At 38.1% G+C, this 22,790-nt stretch overlaps 1 protein-coding gene across 1 annotated transcript in view; it reads right to left on the bottom strand.

Moving 5' to 3' along the window:
• LOC113568021 (NACHT, LRR and PYD domains-containing protein 3-like) overlaps nt 1-20,689 on the bottom strand; it is a 31,067-nt gene extending 10,378 nt beyond the window's left edge. Inside the window, exons 1-3 of the mRNA XM_035526479.1 lie at nt 20,416-20,689; nt 16,552-18,331; nt 2,656-2,829 (exon numbers count right to left, since the gene is read on the bottom strand). Coding sequence (XP_035382372.1) covers nt 2,656-2,829; nt 16,552-18,331; nt 20,416-20,689 — 2,228 coding nt within the window. The remainder of the gene's footprint in view (nt 1-2,655; nt 2,830-16,551; nt 18,332-20,415) is intronic.
• Nucleotides 20,690-22,790: the final 2,101 nt, after the last annotated feature.

The following is a 22,790-nucleotide window of genomic DNA, read 5'->3' as shown; positions in this document are numbered from 1 at the left end:
TCTGGAACACACTGATACATTTTCAGCCTTTTAATTTTACAAACACAGCAACATTTCAACACTACTGTGTCTTCATCAAAGACAAAATGGACAAAGACATGACAAATAACATTCATTAGCAACCTAAGACAGGTGACCAAATAATGGATGGTTGGTTCATAAGTCAGTGAATGGCATAATCAGAGTCCAAATATCAAAATATCCCACCCCTAACAGCATAACAGGAAACAGAACAACATAGATCTCATTCAGTGTTTCACAAATACAAATACACTAATATACAAACAGAAAATATTGTTGGAAGACACACAAAGAAGTGATTATGGAGGAATAAACACCACAGTAGTGATTATGGAGGAATGAACATTGCAGTATTGATTGGACAGAATGCAGAGAGCAGAATATTTTACTAGTGTAAAGACCCCATCAGTCAGTCAGGTGTTTGTTTGGGGTAGACACCATCAGTTAGTCAGGTGTGTGTGAGGCAGACCCCATCAGTCAGTCAGGTGTGCGTGAGGCAGACCCCATCAGTCAGTCAGGTGTGTGTGAGGCAGACCCCATCAGTCAGTCAGGTGTGTGTGAGGCAGACCCCATCAGTCAGTCAAGTGTGTGAGAGGCAGACCCCATCAGTCAGTCAAGTGTGTGAGAGGCAGACCCCATCAGTCAGTCAGGCTGCTCTATCTCTTCCTCACTCTCTTTCACTCACATACACATACACACACACACACACACACACACACACACACACTCGATAGCTCTGTCTCTCTCTGCCACACACACACACACACACACACACACACACACACACACACACACACATAATAGTTCTGTATGTCTCTCTCTCTCTCTTTCACACACACACACACACACACACACACACACACACACACACACACACACAATACTTCTGTCTCTCACTCACACACACACCGGTAATAGTCTCTCTCACTCTCTGTCACACACAGATAATAGTTCTGTAACTTTCACACACACAAATAATAAATCTGTCTGTCTCTCACTCCCTCACACACACACACACACACACACACACACACACACACACACACACACACACACACATATAACAACTTCTGTCTCTCTCACACACACACACTGATAATAGTTCTGTCTCTCACACACACAAATAGATCTGTCTGTCTCTCTCTCTCTCTGTCTCTCACAGACACACACACATACATAATAGTTCTGTCTGTCTCTCTCGCTATTCCACACACACACACACACACACACACACACACACACACACACACACAATAGCTGTCTCTCTCTGCCTCACACACACACACACACACACACACAATAGTTCTGTCTGTCTCTCTCTCTCTTTTTCACACACACACACACACACACACACACACACACAATACTTCTGTCTCTCACTCACACACACACCGATAATAGTTTCTCTCTCTCTCTGTCTCTCTCTCTCACTCTCTGTCACACACACACACACACACACACACACACACACACACACACACACACACACATAAGAGAAAGTATTGTCATGTTTAACTATGAAGTTTAACTGGAGCTCTTAAGATTCTTACAAGTACAGTGGTTTTAAAATGTGATAAACCAAAGTAAATTAGTAAAGAGATAAAAAAAACAGCAACTTAACTTTCAAGTAAGAAACAAGAGAACAACAATTTTGATGAAATTTCTCAATAACACAAGAAACCATCTAAACACACAGCAGCTAATAGGAGTGGAACAGTACCATCTTGCAGCTAAGGACAAAACTAAGGATAAAGCCAAGGAAGTCAGGGAAAATTACATGAAACATAAAAGGATCATTTACATTCAAGCCTTCTTTCAGGGAATATCGAGGTAAGAACATCAACCCCACATTTTAATACTTGATTCGTCCAAAAAGTAGCTTCTTTGCTATTGTAGCTAGTAAGTAATACCGTGAACAAAACTGTTATATACAGAATACAGTGAACAAAACCACCATCACCAGTCTGCTGTGTCCTGTCTCTCTGTTACTGCTGCTCTGCTGTGTGCTGTCTCTCTCTTACTGCTGCTCTGCTGTGTCCTGTCTCTCTCTTACTGCCTGTGAATTACCAAAAATTACTGGACATACATAAACACACAGAGCACCAACCATCACTGGGCAAACATACATTCAAAGAGGACAATTTAGAATATCCAATCAACGTAACTTCCATGTTTATGGACTATGAGAGGAAACCAGAGACCCCGAAGGAAACCCACACAGATAGGGACTGAAACCCAAGACCCTAATGCTGAAAGGCAAATGAATTAACCACCAAGTCACCATGCTACCTAACTAACAACATAACAATAATAATGATAAGATCATAATAATTCTAATAATTATTTTATTTTTGTTGTTATTGTTATTATTATTTATATTCTTTAATTTTTTTTTACTATTACTTGTGAAAAATCTGATCATGCAGTAAAATGTAACTCTTTGTGGCCACAGTGTGGTCATTTAATGAAATGCAGCTAGTTTCACCAGAAATGTGACATTTGGCTCCTATTTTAACTATGTTAATGTTGCACTACAAGGCAGTTTTGTATTTTCTTTAAAGAAGAGGACAATCATATTTGATAAATGGTGCACCAAAATGGTTCCATTCGAGAATTAATTAACAGAAAGCTTACCTGAGAATCTCCAGTTTACAGTGTGGACTCTTCAGGCCAGCACAGAGGTGTTTCACTCCTGAATCCTGCAAGTTATTATTATTCATCTCTAGCTCTCTCAGTGTGGAGTTTTCTGTTTGTAGAACTGATGCGAGAGATTTGCAAGACTCTTCGGTGAGACCACAGCCAGATAATCTGCAAAGCAATACATAGTTAAAAACACAGTTCAATCAGAGGATCTACAGACAACACAAAAGGAGTTTGATAACGAAAAGATATTACTAATTTTATTTATTTATTGTGTGTGTGTGTGTGTGTGTGTGTGTGTGTGTGTGTGTGTGTGTGCACAAAATATGAGACACAGGTCATGAACGAAGTCCATGTGATGCTGTTTCCTATTTTTGAAATTCCTTCACATGAACAACAGTTTAGGTATTCCAATCTTTACTATTGTCCTATTGTTTATTCATTTTCTGCAACTGCATGTAATTCTGATATCAGCAATGTCTACAAGTCACCGGAGACTACTCAACCATTCAAAACTTGCTGATGCAAACAACTAACCAAAGCTAAGTGTCTACTAGCTATCTTGACTTCAGTCATTTATTGCTTGTGTTGAGTGCAGCATGTTTAGCTACTCTTCCTCCATCATTAGTGATAAACATATCTGTGAGAAGTGCAGATTAAAACCCCTTTATGCACCAACGCCCCTTAGCAGGGCATAAAAGCACATGATCGGTTCCTTCGTAAGCAAACCAAAAATATGCAGCCTTTAGTAACTCAAAATGCACGTTACTGACGTAAAAGTGTTCCTGATTAAAGCATTAGACCCCCTTTTCTATTTTAGATTGATTTCTATTGGCCATTCCAGCATCATCATCTTGGAGTGACGGCAATTCTCACCTATGTGTGAAGGGGGAAGGGGAAGGGGTGGTGACTATTATTTACTTCCAGGTGTTTCCAAGTGTTTCTAGGGCAAGCCACATGATTGGCAGCTCTTTCATCAAATAGAGGAGGGTTAGAAGAAAACGTAGACCCCTGGGTTTCCTTTTTTAGTCATCCCTTTAATGTTTAAAGGTCTGCATACTGTGTACTGTCAGTGCTTCAGTGTTGTTAGCAGATAGCCTAGCACATCGGTTTGACGCTGTTTTGTGAAACTCGTACAACCATAAGAATGATTTGATCGCCAACACTTTTAGCCATCATGGAAAGGAAGAGGCTTATTTTAGCTGCAGTTTATGTGGAGTTGTTTGGGTGCTGCTAGCTTGGACTAGCGTGGCTGCTAGCATGGACAAGCTTCAATTTTTGCATAGCAAATCACTGGATGTTTCTATTCACTGCTGGGAAAATTCGTAATCTTGCTACAAATCATAATTATAAATGAGAAAGTATACTATTTCTTTACAGTATTACAGCATTTACAGTATTAGCTACAGTATTTTCCCCTAATGATGCTAACAATTATGCTATGAAGCTAATATTGTTGTGGAACTTACTAAAGTATCTTACTCTGATGTTTTAGCAAAAAGAAACATGCAAACTTGATGCATAGTGACTGATGACTTTGTGTGCATTTGGAGAGGTTTTTGCACACTTTCGAGAAGTCTAGAACACCTACTGGAAAACATTAGCTACTTAGCTATTTAATCATTTCATGTATATTCTCAAAACTTGGAAATTTATTAGAAAAGACACTGGTGAACCAGGAAATGTAGAGCATGAGTGAAATTGAATCTCCAGCATCAATAGACACATTATACACCCAAAAACTCAAAGGTGTTTTATGTTTTTTTGACATTTTCTTCTGTATTAGATTAGCTCAAACGGAACCTAAATGATGAACAAATAAGCCTGGATGTGAATGGATGTCTTGTCCCAAGTGTCTACTTCAATTTGAATCCTGAATGATCATTGTGTTTTGTGCACAATTTCAGATACCTAGTGTTAAAGTGAACAAGTACAAATAGTTCAAAAATGATCTTAAACCTGCAGGTGCACAGACAGAGCTCTGGGTATAGGAGAGACTAACCTCCGGTTAAGAGCCACACACAGACCCACACACAATAGTTCTGTCTCTCTTTTTCTCGCTCACACATACACCCACACCCACCCACATAATAGTTATGTCTCTCTCTCAGACACAAATAACAGCTCTCTCCCTCTCTCTCACACTCACACAGATAAGAGAGAGTACTTCCATGTTTAACTACCAAGTTTAACTGTAGCACTTAAGATTCTTACAAGTACAGGGGCTTTAAAATGTGATAAACCAAAGTAAATTAGTAAAGAGATAAAAAACAACAACTCAACTTTCAAGTAAGAAACAAGAGAACAACAATTTTGATAGTTTCTCCACAACACAAGAAACCATCTAAACACACAGCAGCTAACAGGAGTGGAACAGTAGCATCTTGCAGCTAAGGACAAAACTAAGGATAAAGCCAAGGAAGTCGGGAAAAATTACATGAAACATAAAAGGATCATTTACATTCAAGCCTTCTTTCAGGGAATATTGAGGTAAGAACATCAACCTCACAGTAATTTGAATACATTTTAGTACTTTATTTGTCCAAAAAGTAGCTCCTATGCTATTGTAGCTAGTAAATAATATAGTGAACCAAACCACCATCACCAGTCTCCTGTTGTATACAGAATATAGTGAAGCCTGGCACAGAGCTGTCTGTGCCATATCAAGCCACAAATAAAAAGGGGCATATGTAATGGAAGATATTTATTGAAGATGAAGATGAGGATAACATCATCCTAATTGTGAACGTTTATCACAATGGCACCATCATGTTTCACGGCAGTGAAGCCTCTGCTCTATTCAGGAAAACGACCTTGATCAGAGCAGTAGCAGAGACTGAGAAGGAGACTAGCAGCCACGTAGCCCAGGGTTCAGTGGAGGGATGGGAAAAACTAAACACCACACCAAGCATGGAAAAAGGGAGAACAAAGGACGCCACAGGAAGAAATGGCAACCCCGATGCACTGGGGAAAACTCAAACTAAAACTTCCCAAACAAAACCATAAAACGGGGAGGAACTTGAATGGCTAAGGGAAGCCTCGGGAGCGAGACAGACTTGAGAGTGGAACACTAGCGAAGGGAAAAACACCAACACGCTCGCAGAGCACAAAAAAGGTGCAACACAAGGGCTCACAGACTTCAATACCCAAAGTTACCAGCTAGGAGCTTGGCTCAAAACTTTACTAAGACCCAGCACTGTATGACTGGGTCACTGGGCTTATATAAGGTCTATCCCAGCTGTTGGGTGTTAAGCCTGATTAGTGGTGTGGTTGACGCGAGGCCTCCGCCTGGTGCCAACCCTCACACAAAATTCATAATTCCTCTGAAATTAGAAAAATCACTGAAATATAAACAATCAGATCAAGCCAAATTATATCACTTCAAAAACAAAGCAAAATGCAGTATTAACTGTCTATGAAACAGAACACCATAGCAGACAACCTGCTCAAAGTGACTGATATTAAACACAGAACCATGTTGACAAAGTCCAGACTCAGTGAACACAGCCTGGCGGTCCAGACCAGCCAATATAAGACATCAGTGCAACAAAGACACTATAGAGACAGAGCTGCACTTTCTCACTGAATGTGAAACATTAAACCAAATACATCACATATACTTTACAAAATTTGAGATGATCCACCCTAACTTTAAGTATCTATCAAACACTAACAAGTGTTAAGTGCTTTAGCTGGGTGACATATTTACCTGTCATAACATGAGGAACAATTAGTAGCCCACCCAAATACACACACACACACACACACACACACACACACACACACACACACACACACACACACACACACACACACACAGATTATATTGCCCAGTTTATATACACCTTTATGTACTTATCTAGTTATTTTTTTCCCATTCTTTTTATTGTTATTTATTTTCACTTCTCCCAATTATTATTTCATACCAAATTCAGTTCTTTTCAAGTTATTTATTATAACAGAATTCCTACGTTCCTCAATTGCAAAGGTTCATTCATGTTATTTTTTGTAATACTGTTAGTACACATGGTCATGCCAGTAAAGCTGAATAGAAAAGAGAGAGAGAGAGAGAGAGAGAGAGAGAGAGAGAGAGAGAGAGAGAGAGGTAATATCTTAGGGTAAAGAAATTATAATTCTGAAATATCTGTTTTCTCTCTCAAACACACACACACACACACACACAAACATACACAGAAATAGGTTTCTCTGTCTCACTCACGTACAATATTAAAGACTTGACTCATCTTGTCATGTTAGCTGGTGTGAGTGTTCTTCAGTTTGTTAGGAAGGATGAAGTGTTCTTGTTGACAGAGAACCCGTGTAAGTGACACAGGGGTACCCTTTGGTGTAGTGAGTTGATTCTGAGCTGTGTATGAAGTGTTTTCGTGTAGTGAGTTGATTCTGAGGTGTGTATGAAATGTTCTGATAGTTTTAGTGTATTAGCCAACGCACCGTAACACATTTACAGCCAAAGACATTTACAACAACTTACTGTACAGCAGAGCTACATACAGTAGGATCAATGATACAGGGAGTCCTGTCACATATACATGAGGAACAGATGATTATGGCCTTCAGTAGGTCAGAAACAACAGCACACACACACACACACACACACACACACACACACACACACAAACATATATATATATATATATATATATATATATATATATATATATGCACTGGTCTATATACTATTACGCTGTAGGTATCTCATTAGCTAGCACTACTATTAACAACATCCTCCTTATTCTGTATCAAATGGATTCAAATACATATGAAGCAATCAACATTAGCCATGGTGGCTAATCCCTGATTACTGTGTTATTATCCACATAATCTTCCAGAGGGTTTTATTGAAGTGACTAATGCATAAGAATACACCATTTACTCATAAGGCATTTATCTAAACATTTATTTAGCTAAACTAGAGCAAGCTACTATAACTAACTAGAATCATAGTGTCACGGTACGTCCCCTCCTCCCAGATATCTCCCCGTGTGTGTGTTCGTTCGTGTGGCCACACTCTCCCTGTGTTCCACACCTGATCCTTGTTTTGTCATTAGTATGCTTGTATAAAGGTCTGCTGTTTTTCTTTTCAATGTTTGACCATGATACGTCTTTGTTGTGTTGTCTACTGTCTTGTCCGCAGACCTGAACGTCCCTCATTGTCATGGCAACCGAATCACTTCCGGGTTTTCATTTATCTCCATGGTTCCCTATCTCCTCCCCTGAGTCTCCAGCTGTTCTGAGTTTGTCCCTAATTGTAGTCCTATGTAAACCCCGTTCCTACGTCTCTTGGTTGTTGGTCATTGTTTCTGTCATTACATTTGTGGTTCGGTAATATCTGTGTTTAGTTATCTCTGTGTACTTTTCTAAGTTTCTTTCCTGCTATATAATCCCACATTGTAGTCTAGTCTCTTTCCACGTCGCTTTGCTCCCTTTAGGTTTCTTTCCCTTTCCTTGTTTTTTACCCTGTTTGTCTGAGTGTTATGCTTCCTTGTTATCTCCTACGTTCCCCCTTAATATTTAGTTTCCTCATTTATCCAGTACTCACCCTCACTCTGAATTGGCCTCTTATCTTTTTGTTTGTTCCTGGTGTTTGTTATTAAACTAGTTATTTATTTACATTGTAGTGTTTATCATTTTCACTAAGTCTTCCCCTGTTTTGGATTCTACTCATTCTCAAGTCCAAGTTGCTGGTACTTTGCATGTGTGTTCGCCCCCCACCTCTCTCCTGTTATAGACTAACTAAAAAACACAAGACTGGGAAAACACGGAACACGGAACCTGGGAGGAACTGATCGTGACATGTACAAATAAATATATGTGCTTAGCCTCCTAGCATCACACATAGATAGTTATACTAATGCATATGGGGAACTGGATACCAATTCTTTTAAAAGCAAATCAAATTCTCAGAGAATTAATCAACTTTTCGATCTACCTGACACAAAATATCTGATGTGAACACAAATACACACACACACACACACACACACACCATGATAGAGTGACACCAAATCTGACAGAAAAAAATATATCTAGTTAACTTAGGCACTTTCTACAAAAATGATAGCACAATATCGTTAGCAATGAATACAGACAGAAACAAAAATAAATGATCTACCTATTTATGTAGATATAAATCTGGACCGTTACCTGAGCCTTTCTTCTGGTCTCTTGCTAGTGAGAGCAGAGTTAGTGAACTGTTACTTTCCTGTAATGTTCATATGTAGCTAGCTAGATAAAGCTGGAGCTAACAAGCTGATTTCTGAGAGGATTTCAAACCATATACAAAATATGTAGAAAGGTACACAATTATAGAGTGAAACATTTTGAGATGGACAGTGTCAGATGAATCAGTCTGACTAGAATTTCCTGTCGAGATCCAACACCGGTTGCTAGTCACCTGGACTTGGTTTTGGTAACATTGATTAGCTAGCTAGTGTGGTTCCTAGATTTTTCCCACATTCCAGTAATTTTATTAAGTAAACCTTAAATTGAAAATAAACACGTAGACTCAGGAATTAATTGAAGAGAATAGCTGGTCCCGTCTTTATTCTGAGCTCAATGTTAGAAACGAGGCATAGTCTAGAATATGTCTAACAGTCACACACAACACACATTTTTATAGTTTTCAGAAGTGATTATGTAATCGCCCCACCTTCTTTACATGCTGTTGTTTGAAATCTCCACAACTATGTTCAAACATACATTATTCAATATATGCAAATTAAAGTTTGACACCATCATATCCCATTGGAATATTTTCCTTTTTTTAAAACAATGATGATCTCACCTCACACCACAAAACACCTGCAAGATGATGTTGCAGGTTAGTATCACTCTGCCCTTGTGGTAAGATAATGAACCTTGCTTAGCCACAGAGCTCTGAGAGGCTTTCAAGTCTTTTAAAAACAGAGATCTTTTCCAACACTAATGAAGTTATTTCTTATGGGAACAGTTCAGAGAAATCTGCCTTAGACTTGTACAGAAGCCTTGAAACCACTTGCATTAGAGCCTCTGTTCTGCATGTACAGACTCAAAAGGGCCTCTGACCTTAGGATACCCCAACATATTTTATTACTTTATTTATACAATTATCCAGTTCCAATGCCATTATCTCCAAATGTAAGGTGTGTTATTTATTGATTTTGTTAAGACAATGATCTCATTCAAAGCACCTGGTGTTCATCACAATAAAACTTTCTTTTGGTCCAGCTCGTGATGTCCTGGCTTTAGTCCAAGACTTGACACAGAGGCCTTCTGAGGCCTTACACTGAAGCCTGCAGAAGCCTTTTCTCTACATAATCCAGTTTACTTTACACCATCTTCATTCTTCTGCTTACAATATTATTAAGTGCAAACCTTCATTATATTTCTGGGTTTATTATATTATTGGTAAGTTATTACAATACTGGGCTCTACACATATTTGGCCCATTGTGCTCTGGAGCCATGTATGCTGTAAATGTAAATGTATGCAAGTGAGTAAGAGCACTAAAAGAGCGGTCATAGCTACAGCTGTTCACTGTGGTTAGAGCAGCCTGCACAGTCTGTCTCAAAGATGGGAACATTAGAGCATCCAGCAGTTTGTACACTGCTTGAGTGTCTGGAATTATCTAAATCTCAGATGTACACCATAGCTGTCCTATAAAGTTCTTCTGACATATCGGTCTATTGCAAGTCTTTCAGAGTGTTGTTTTTCAGCCTATTTAATGTCAGTGGCTTTTGAAAGATCGCACTGATGAAATCCTTCTGTGACCACAAAAATGTTTTCAAATATAATGAGCAGATATACATTCAAAAATTTGCAAAGATTTTCTAGAAGGCCAACAGTTGTGGGTATCTTTATGCTTGATGACCACTTAATGATTGCTGGAAAATTGGAAATAACAGAATCTCTGTCCTCAACAGACATGATAGTGCACATACCAAATTCATTTAATTCTGCTACTATATATTATGTGAGCTCTGGAGAACAACAGTGGATCATTTCATTCTGTGATCCAATGGAACAGGAAGTAATTTCTGAGGGCATGCCATGCTTCCCCAGAAAAGGGTCAAATTTAGTAATTTCATAGACTCGAGAAAATTCCCTCTGTTTACTCTTTGTTACTGCTGCACTGCTGTGTGATGTGTCCTGTCTCTCTGTTACTGCTGCTCTGCTGTATGCTGTTTCTCTGTTACTGCTGCTCTGCTGTATCCTGTCTCTCTGTTACTGATGCTCTGCTGTGTGCTGTGTCCTGTCTCTCTGTTACTGCTGCTCTGCTGTGTGCTGTGTCCAGTCTCTCTGTTACTGCTGCTCTGCTGTGTGCTGTGTCTCATCTCTCTGTTACTGCTGCTCTGCTGTGTGCTGTGTTCTGTCTGGTATAGGACACTCTCAGCTTCAGTACATGAAATAAAGAGCTCTGATTATAGGGGACTCAGGTTCAGTACATGAAATAAAGAGCTTGGATTATAGGTGACTCTCAGCTTCAGTACTTGAACTAACGAGCTCTGGTTATAAGAGACTCTCAGCTTCAGTACATGAACTAAAGAGCTCTGGTTATAGGAGACTCTCAGCTTCAGTACTTGAAGTAAAGAGCTCTACACATAATTGTAACCATACTTTAGACCTAATCTTATCTCATATTTGTAAGCATACTTTAAACCTAATTTTATCTCATAATTGTAACCATACATTAGACCTAATTTTATATCATAATTGTAACCATACTTTAGATCTAATCTTCTCAATATTGTAGCAGTCATCCTTCAAAGTGAGACCATATCTGACAACTTCCTTATATGAAGTGTGTTTGAAGAGCACTATTCATCAACCTCCCAACTGTCAAAGTACACTAATTACTTATTAATTTGCTATAATTTATTTAAATGTAATATATATATATATATATATATATATATATATATATATATATATATATATATATATATATATATATATATATATATATATATATATATATATATATATATATATATTGGCTATAATATATAATATTGGCTATTATAGCTGCATTTATTGATAGTTTACCTGATTTAACAAACATTGTATAACTGAGCATAAATGTATAACTGAGCACACTGAGAATTAATTCTACATCATTTTCAATAAAAATAATTAGCAAAAGGAGACTGGCACCTTGGTACTACAACTGTACATATAGTTTGAACAAAAAGAGACTAGCACCTTGATATAATGACCATATACATAGTTTAAGCAATCTGTGCAAAGCTTGGAGTGTAAATGGTGGAATACTAAATTAGAAGTATTTAAGCTTGATTGGAAAAGTAGCCTCACTGAATATGAGCGTGTCCTCATTGAGGCAAAAATCACTATATTTATCATCTGTAATAGAAAGAAAAGAAAACAAGATTCTTATTTAATACTACAAACTAACAAGAAGCATAATGAAATCAAACTCCTTGTTCTGCAGAAATGTAGCAGTAATACATTTTGGAAATATTTTAATGACAAGATTGTAAATATTAAGAAAAATATTAATTGTGCTTCCTCATGGGCAGTTGCATGGGCAGATGTAATGGTCTTCTTATTGGATACTCTGAAAAGTTAATAAATAAACTAATTCATAAAGAATGTTACAGCCAGAGTCCATAAATGAGCTGCAGTGCCCAGTGGACTGCACTGGGTGCAGGGGAAGGGGAGAAGGTTAGAACAGGACAGAGAACCAACCATCACTGGACACACACACCGAACACCAACCATCCCTGGACTTACCCACACACAGAGCACCAACCATCCCTGGACATAAATACATAGAGAGCATCAACCATCACAGAACAGACATACACACAGAGCACCAACCATTACTGGACATACATACACTCAAAGAGGACAATTTAGAATATACAAATTAACCTAACTTCCATATTTATGTACTGTGAGAGGAAACCAGAGACCCTGGAGGAAACCTACACAGACACAGGATGAACATGGAAACTTCACCCAGATAGGCACTTAAACCCAACACCCTAGTGTTCACAGAAACATGGAAACTCCACTCAAATAGGGACTCAGACCCAAGTGCTTAGAGGCAAATGGACTAACCACCAAGCCACCATACTGCCTAACTAACAACAACCACAACAACAACATAACAATATAACATTAATAATGATGATGAAAACAACAACAACAACAATAATAATAATAATTATTATTATTATTATTTATTTTTTTTATTATTATAATTTTTTTACTACTAGTTATGGAAAATCTGATCATGCAGTAAAATGTAACTCTTTGTGGCCACAGTGTGGTCAGTGCGGTGCCTTATTTAAACTCTGTTAATGTTGCATTACAAGGTAGTTTTGTAATTTCTTTAAAGAAGAGGACAATTACATTTGATAAATTGTGCACCATAATGTTTCCATTCGAGAATGAATTAACAGAAAGCTTACCTGAGAATCTCCAGTTTACAGTGTGGACTCTTCAATCCAGCACAGAGATGGTTCACTCCTGAATCCTGCAGGTCATTATTATTCATCTCCAGCTTTATCAGTGTGGAGCTTTTTAATTGTAGAATTGATGTGAGAGATTTGCAGGACTCTTCAGTGAGACCACAGCCAGATAGTCTGCAAAGCAATACATACAGTTCAAAACACAGTTCAATCAGAGGATCTACAGACAACACAAAATGAGTTTGATAATGAAAAGATATTACTAATTTTTTTTTTTTGTGTGTGTGTGTGTGTGTGTGTGTGTGTGTGTGTGTGCGCGCAAAATATGAGACACAGGTCATGAACGAAGTCCATGTGATGCTGTTTCCTATTTTTGAAATTACTTCACATGAACAACACTGTTTAGGTATTCCAATCTTTACTGTATTGTCCTATTGTTTATTCATTTTCTGCAACTGCATACAATTCTGATATCAACAATGCCTACAAGTCACAGGACACCATTCAAAATGTGCCAGTGCAGACAACCAACCAAAGCTAAGTATCCTACTAGCTATCTGCTATTTGTATTTCACCATGACTTCAGTCATTTGTTGCATGTGTTGAGTGCAGCATGTTTAGCTACTCTTCCTCCATCATTACTGATAAGCTTACTTGTGACAAGTGCAGATTAATCATTAATGATAAATGTATCTGTGAGAAGTGTAGATTAATCATTAGTGATAAATGTATCTGTGAGAAGTGTAGATTAATCCTTAGCAATAAATGTTACTGTGAGAAGTGTTTAATTTAATGGAGAAGACTTATCTTTTAGAACAGTGCATTCAGCCAATGGAAAGGCCTAGAGAGCAGACAGTAGGATCTAGTCTAGAGTGCAGACTGTAGCATCTAGTCTAGAGTGCAGACTGTAGGATCTAGAGAGCACACTATAGTATCTAGCCTAGAGTGCAGACTGTAGTATCTAGTCTAGAGAGCAGACTATAAGATCTAGTCTAGAATGCAGACTGTAGGATCTAGAAAGCACACTATAGTATCTAGTCTAGAGAGCACACTGTAGTATCTGGTGTAGAGTGCAGACTGTAGGACCTAGTCTAGCAGCTTTGGATGCTGCAGGCATAGACAGTGAGCCCCCAGCTCTGGTATTAGAGCCCTTGCAGAGGAGCGAATGAGTGATGTCTCAACAGCATAGTTGTAGGGCTGAGCACCGTTCATTTCAGGTCCACATGTCCAACATGGTTGACCTACTCAGTGAAACATGGGCTAATCAGCCTGTTAAGGGGTCTCTGGATATAGGGACCTCTCAGCTTCAGAATGTGAACTAAAGAGCCCTGGTTATAAGAGACTCTCAGCTTCAGTATGTGAACTAAAGAGCTCTACACATAATTGTAATCATACTTTAGACCTAATTTTATCTCAGAATTATAACCATACATTAGACCTAATCTTATCTCATAATTGTAACCATTCTGTAGACCTAATCTTATCTCATAATTGTAACCATTCTTTAGACCTAATCTTATCTGATAATTGTACCCATACATTGGATCTAATCTTATCTCATAATTGTAACCATACTTTAGATCTAATCTTCTCAATATTGTAGCAGTCATCCTTCAAAGTGAGACCATATCTGACAACTTCTTTATATGAAGGGTGTGTGAACCATGCTGTTCATCAGCCTCCCAACTATCACAGTAAACTAATTAGAGATTTGCTATTACAGCTGCATTTATTGATAATTTACCAAATTTCACAAACACTGATTTACCTGTAGATCCTGAAATACTTAAATGTATAACTGAGCACACTGAGAATTAATTCTGCATCATTTTAAATAAAAATATTTATCAAAACAAGACTGGCACCTTGGTACTACAACCGTACATATAGTTTGAACAAAAAGTGACACCTTGATATAATGACCATATACATAGTTTAAGCAATCCGTGCAAAGCTTGGAGTGTAAATGGTGGAATACTAAATTAGAAGTATTTAAGATTGATTGGAAAAGTAGTCTCATTGAATATGAGCGTGTCCTCATTGAGGCAAAAATCACTATATTTATCATCTCTAATAGAAGGAAAAGCAAACTGAAATCGAACTCCTTATTCTGCAGAAATGTAGCAGTGATACATTTATTAAATATTTTAATGACAAAATTGTAAATATTAAGAAAAACATGAATTGTGCTTCTTCAGACTGCCAGTCTACAAATATATTTTGGCAGCTACATGGGCAGGTTTAATGGTCTTCTTATTACAGTTAAATTTGAAACAGACTTTAGAATTCTCTGATTAACATATAAAGCACTAAATGGTCTGGTTCTCAGTATCTGAGTGAACTTGTTTTATGCTATATCCCACCTAATATGTCTACACAGCAATTTACCAGGTAGTACAACAGTGGAACATTACTACTGAACAGTGTTCTCAGCTGGTGGACCCCTACAGTTCCAGTTGGGGTCTTTCCATTGAGCTTACACTACACATCTGTAATTCACAAACAGGTCCCTTAACTTCACAATACCCCTCACCAGCCTAAACACACACTAATTCATGTTTATTTATAACAGGTCTCATTCAGGGGAGACAAACCAACGAATGGTTCTTAACTTGATCTTTCAAATATGAATTTTCCATTTTTTATAACCCTAAAATCTTAAATGTGAAGGAAATTCCATACAAATCTGTTAAAATAGACTATTCTAGACTAAACATCTCTTTTAGATAATAATGGGAACTGCACACACCCCCATTTCCATTCCTGTCATGACATTTACCTGGCACTTTTATCCTTAGCAGCTTACAATTATGATTGATTACAACTTGACTAATAAGGGTCTTGGTCAGGGGCCCCAACATTGGCAAAGGTGGGGCTTGAACTGGCAACCTTCTGAATACCAGTCAAGTACCTTAATCACTCAGCTCCCACTGCCGTTCACTATTGTTAACCTGTTAGACTATCAGTTTCAACATATATATTCTCTGTCTCTGTTTACACACACACACACACACACAAACAAACAAAGAAAAAATGTATATATATTCTCTGTCTCTGTACAGAGCTCCTTGCTGAACACTCCTGTGTCTTGACTCCATGTGTCTTCTCTGAGTGTTTGTCAGAGAAACCAGTGGGACATTTGAATGACAGAATGACAGTCATGTGTTGCATTCCAACTGGTAAGAAGAAGTTGCAGTAATTTTGGAATGCATTGGTCTGCTCTTAAGATAAAAGCTTGTATGTTCTTTAATGTTGTTGCTCTCAGAAATGCCATTGCCCAATCAATGTTCACCATTGAAAATATACTTACATTACAACCTTTTACCACTGGAAATGAAAACTATTGTTCAGTTTGCTCTGACTGAGAAATGCATTCACATAATTTGATTAGTTAAAGAAGGAGCTTCAGTAATAAAAACCTTTAAAAATGAAAATTATTAATCCAAAAGATACTTACAGAGCTCGTCTTGTGTTTTTCACTACTGGAAGTAGTCCCTTCAGTCCTTTATCTGATGGCCTGAATTTCTTCAGCTCAAATTTCTCTTGAATCTCTTCTGACCTCACCAACACAAACACCAGAGCTGAGCACTGTGCAGATGAGAGTGTCTGTGTTGCGAGGTCTCCTGAGTGCAGGAAGTTCTGGATTTCACTTGTCAGGGAGTTATCGTTCAGTTCACTCAAGCAGTGGAATAGATTAAAAGTCTTTTCAAATGATTTTGATCTATTGATTATTTTCTTGATGTAGTTCACAATCTCCTCTAAACTCTCTGCTCTGATCTCCAGTTCTGGGTGTAAACTACTCAGGAGCGTCTGATTGGACTCCAGTGAGAGGCCAAGGAGGAAACGGAGGAAAATGTCCAGGTGTCCATTTTTGCTCCTCATGGCCTTATCCACCTCTGTCTTGAGCAGATCACACAGTGTGTGTTTTAAACATTTCATTTTCTCCAGTGGGGTTTTAAGGAGTGGGTTGCCTTCATCTCTCAATGTTAGGTACACAAATACAGCAGCAAGGAACTCCTGGAAGCTTAAATGCACAAAGCTGTAGATCTTCCTCCCCAGTTTAAAGATTTGTGTACAAATTCCAGAGTACATTAAAGCTTCTTGGAAATCAATGCCACATTCTTTCAGATCATTTTCATAGAACAGAAGTTGTCCTTTTTGCAGCAGATGAAAAGCGAACTTTCCAAGCTTCACGATATCCAGCACCTTTGCTCTTCTTGTCTCGGACGAACCTGCATTGTCAGTGCTTTGCCTTATGCTGTAATTCTCAGTCATTTGCTCTGTGAAAAACAGCAGAAAATGTAGATACATTTCTGTCAGAGTTGTGGGAGCATTTTTCATGTCCGCACCATTCTTCAGGATTTCCTGAAACACGGTGGCTGAAATCCTGCATAAGACGGGTATGTGACACAAGATATAAAGGCTTCTTGCAGTCTTTATGTGTGAGAGAATTGTGGTGGCTTGATCTTGATCTCTGATTCTCTTCCTGAAGTACTCCTCCTTCTGTGGGTCATTGAATCCACGGATTTCTGTAACAGGGTTAAAGTATTGGTAATTTATTTTATTGACTGCTGAAGGTCGTGAAGTGATCCACAGGTGAGCAGAAGGAAGCAATTCTCCATTTATGAGGTTTGTTATTAATCTATCAAGAGAAGTCTTCTTTGTTACAATAGACACCTTCTTTTGATAATGATCTAGAGGAATTTTACTTTCATCCAGTCCATCCAGTATAAAAAGCAGCCGATGTTTTTCATTTAATATCTCCTTTTCGTATCCAGAGAGTTCATTATGGAAGTAACAAAGTAGTTCTGAGAGGTTATACTTTTTATCCTTGATCAAGTTCAGCTCTCGAAATGGGAGGTACATGATGAAATCTATGTCCTGGTTGCACTTCTCTTCAGCCCAGTCAAGAATGAACTTGTATACAGAGACTGTTTTTCCCACTCCAGCTATTCCCAATGTCAGGACTTTAGTACCATGCTTGTTTTCAGTAGACTGCACTTTGAAGAGGTCACTGAGTGTGACTGCTGTTTCTGTTTTGGAGCAGAATTCCTCCACCTGTCTCACTTCATGCTTTGTGTTCACGCCTCCTGTGCATCCTTTGATCATGTAAACTTCAGTGTAAGTGTCTTTTATAGGCACACGATCACATTCTAGTGGAGCCTCCTCATACAACCTCTCACATTTTTCCTTATATTTTATTTTCATTCTTCTACTGATATCACTTTTCCTTCCACCTGTTAAAAAGTGAGAAGAAAAAGGTTATGTGATTCATATAACCTGTGGATAAGGAAAGTGTCTGTTTTAATGTAATTTCAAAATGTTTACTTTATATCATGTTCTCTCTGAAGTTTGTTTACCACTTTTAGAGCAGAATAACTATCAGTAGTACTACCAAATAAGGAGATATCAAAAAGACCCCATATGAGAGTCAAAGTTTTGAGCATTGTTATGAGATGGAACAGTCTGTAATGGCTTGATGAGTCCTTAACTGAAACAAGCTGGATATTAGTTCTTAGTTTCTGCAACTTAGCTTTGGCTTCTGTCTTTGGCCAGTGCTACCTCCATTAGTTCATAATTACAGTATGTGTGCAGGGCTTTACTTGTGCACTAACTGTGTTAGGTAAGATGGGTAATCTCGGGTGATACGATGTGATGTGTCTTCCAGTGTTCAGTGTGTTAATGATGAGATACTGAAACACTAATTAAAAATGTAAAAAAAAAAAATTATGCCTTCAAAAAATATTTTAAATAGCTACATCTAGGAAACTGCAATTCTTTTAGATTGTGTAATTATATTAACAGCTGTAACAACATTCAGGCTGTGCGATAATAAATGTATTTATTTATTAACTAATGGAGAAGGCACAGTATGTGTATTCATCTTGTATCATTGAGGAAAGCTCTACGTATGAGAATGTCAAAACATCTATTTTGAATGCATACAAATTGGTACTGAAAGTTATAGTCTGCTTTAGAGGATTCTGGAAGCTTGATAAACAGTAAGTATATAGTGTTTTATTTTAATTTGTCTACTGATATCACTTTTTTCTCCAGCTGTTAAAAAGTGGGAAGAAAAAAACATGTGCATGATTCATATAATCTGATTCAGCTCCTCTGGCTGGTGAATTCACCCTCAACTCATAAAACTGACTTAGGCAGTAAGTTGTATGGTGGTTGTAATGGAAACTATATACTTAATCCACCACTTTAACTGTTTGTGCTGAAAGTCGGGATGTTACAGACGGTTCCTCTTCTGTCTCTGACCCTGACCTTGCCCACTATCTGACCCACCCAGGTTCTTGACGCTGCTGCTGGGAAGATTGGTGCAGCAGAGCAAAACAGCTCCTGGATGGGAGTTGTTCCTTTTTCTCTCCTGCTTTGGATGAACAGTATAAAGGTGGGTGGAGAGAGGGGGGGTGTCGCCCTCTCCCTTACAGACACTTGTGTGTGTAACTGAGACGCCCTCAGGCTGAGTCTTTCAATAAACTTTTTTTAAATTTTTTACACTTGCCTTCGTGTCAGTTCATAGCACAGCAATCACTGCAATCATTGTTTCTCTAACCAGTCCAAGAAGATTTCCACCACAGTGTTCTAAATGCACAAACTCTTACTGGAATTCTCCGGTGGCAGTGACCAGTTCTGTTGCTGCCCCTCAAGTGGTGAACCACAGCCGTTGTGTTGACGTAGTCTGTTTTTATTGCAAAACATAAAAAACTGGACATGAAGTGTCTGAGTGTCCCATTCTTAAGATGAAAGGGAAATTAGCTGGTGTTTGCTCACAGTGTTTGTGGCTCAACAGTCATTTTAGTGAGTTGTCTACTGTTAAGTCCTCTGAGGATGTACTGGACTGTGTTAATGGATTTGAGTTGTTTTAGTGCATAAGTGACATCATTAAAACAGGAAGATCACTGGCTCACAGCTTCCAACATGAAGATTTCAACAGAACCTGCTGCATTACACAAAGCCACACAAGGAACTGTATACTGCCATTTATATTACTCCCGTTTCAAATGCAATAATGTATTTATTATATTTCAGCCCATCTTCCCCCTTATTTCAAATATGTATTTTGGGATGTTTATCTGTGAATTAAAATGTAAACTATCACTGGAACCTCTGTAGATCCTTTACAATGGGCAGCAGCTGTTATGGAATGTTAGCTATCTGGCATCCTGCACTGAAATTAACTAAGGATTATTTTCCACTACATACTGCATGTTACACACATTTCAACTGAGTTCCTTAACAAAACAAACTCAAATGCCATGAACATATAAAATCCTGAAATAGTGAGTTTAAATAGTGAACATGATTTCACCTGCTTTATTCTCACTGTGCTTGGTCCTCAAGGGTGCAGCTAGGTGGTTGAGGTTCATCTTCTTCAGGATGGCCAGTGTGATCTCCACAGCTCCATTTGGGCCATATTTCTGCACCATCTTGTCCACAGTGTCAAGTCTGTCTGTATTCTCCAGATGAGACTTTGGGATGCGTTTGTCATCTTCTACACTGTTGATCAGATGCCACTGGAACTTTTTCAGGTCCTCTATCTTCAGCTCCTCTAGAATGTCCAGCAGCAGTTTTGAAATGGACATCCTGCATCGTGAAAAAGGACAACAGACTCCAGATTACTGAAAGTTCACAAACATGTTCAAAGTTTTATGTTCACAGTTCAGGGATAGCTTTTACCTGGTCAGACCTCATAATTAGTTTAACTGCATGAGATAGAGAGTGTAACTGTATAAGAGGAATTTTTTCCATTTCTCCTCTGTCACACAATACAATGCAAAGACACACACACGCACACACACACACACACACACACACACACACACACACACACACACACACACACACACACAGAGGACAGATCTTTGTTCCCACAAACAGGTACAGTACACACATTCAGACACACATCTCTGTTATCACATTAGAACTATAACCAATAACTTATGCCCCAGTGGTTCATAGGCTGTAACCAGCATTTTAAAAAGAATAATATCAGATAACAGCACAGCACAGCAGCCACTGTGACCACGGGCACATGAACTTTGATACTTATTTGTCGAGGCTACCTACTGTCCTATGTGTGTGCATAACCATATAGAGGTGGTGAAACCCTTTATTAAAGGAAGAATATCTCTGAGCTTTCTGTTTGCCAAGCCCATTGTATCTTGTGAATCTTACTGAGCACTAAGGTTTTATGATTCTCAGGACAGGGTAACGGTCAAAGTATACCCATCTACATAGCATTCAGACAAGAGTAAATCTCAGACTACAATCATCTACATAGCATTCAGAACAGAGTAAGGCTCAGACTACAGTCATCTACATAGCAATCAGAATAGAATAAAGCTCAGACTACAATCATCTACATAGCAATAATGTGATTGCACGTTTTCCAGTTTAGATCTGTTCTGCACCATAGGAAAAATGTATTAGAGCTCAGAAAAGACAAATATTTTAAACCTTGATGTACTCCACAGGTCCCCACACTATCTTGGATACATGGTGCCACTCTCACAGCACTTCTGAGATATCTCATAATAAAGCTCTGCAAAAGCTCCATTAGATCCCATAATGCCACTTTCCATTTAATCTCAACACGATAAAACCAGCTACATAGATTCTATACAGAGTAAAATGTGTACTGGAAAAAAACTGTAACTTTAATAAATTAAGGTCTGTAAGCATGTCCTTGGCCTTGTAAAACTCCCCATATTTGATGTAACTTTCAGTACTGCAGTTTAATGATCTTTATGATAGATGATTTGTAAATGACATTCCTCTTCATATAAAACATTCACTCCACAATATGCTGAAAGCCTGTATTGATGGCATGTTAAAATCCAAACTTCACTCATTATATCTGATTCATCTTTCAGGGCTACATTTTATGATCATCATGCCAAGATAAAGTCCAAACAAAGTCCAAATCCTGAACAAGAGACCATATATGAATCTTACATTAAGCTAAAATTAATATAAGAAACACGGTATCTGGAAAGAAATTATATAAATATTACATTAAAATATTACATAAAGTTTACAATTATTTATATATATATATATATGAGTGAGGCTGGGAGAGAGAGTAGCTGGGGTGTGAGGGTCAGCCATGACTTTTCTCACTCTCTTCTGTACAATTGATGAGTCTATGTCTGTAAGGCTGGGGAGCTGATGAGCTTGTCTGCACTTTCACAATACATGGTAGCTTATGCTTGGCATGCATAGTTGCAGAGCTGAACCAGGTTGAGATGGTTGATGTAATAACTAATTCTACTGTTGATGTGTAGAACAGAACTAGCCACTTCTGCAGAGATTTAAATTCCTCCAGCTTTCACAAGCAGGGCTCTGGAATAAAGGGAACTTCTGCAGCTCTGGATGATTTGCTTTGTAATTTCTTAATAGAATCCTTTTGAGGAAGAGTATTGTAATGTGAATTGTTGTTCCTGTATTGGATAGTGTTTGAAACACGTTTTATTGATATCAGCCATTTTATCATTCATTATAGTAGTAAAACTAAACAGTGTAAAACCAGATCCAGAGACTTCAAGATGAACATTGATCCCTGCACTGCAGGAAGTGGTGGATACTGGGACCAGGCATCTCTAAATGTCACTCTTCAAGATCATAAACCATCATAAAAGCAGTGGTGTGGCTAATTAAAGCTTAAGCTGTTTTCTCACATTATTC

Source organism: Electrophorus electricus, chromosome 5 (genome assembly GCF_013358815.1).
Source record: "Electrophorus electricus isolate fEleEle1 chromosome 5, fEleEle1.pri, whole genome shotgun sequence".
Taxonomy (NCBI): domain Eukaryota; kingdom Metazoa; phylum Chordata; class Actinopteri; order Gymnotiformes; family Gymnotidae; genus Electrophorus; species Electrophorus electricus.
This window is presented reverse-complemented; position numbering and strand designations above follow the sequence as displayed.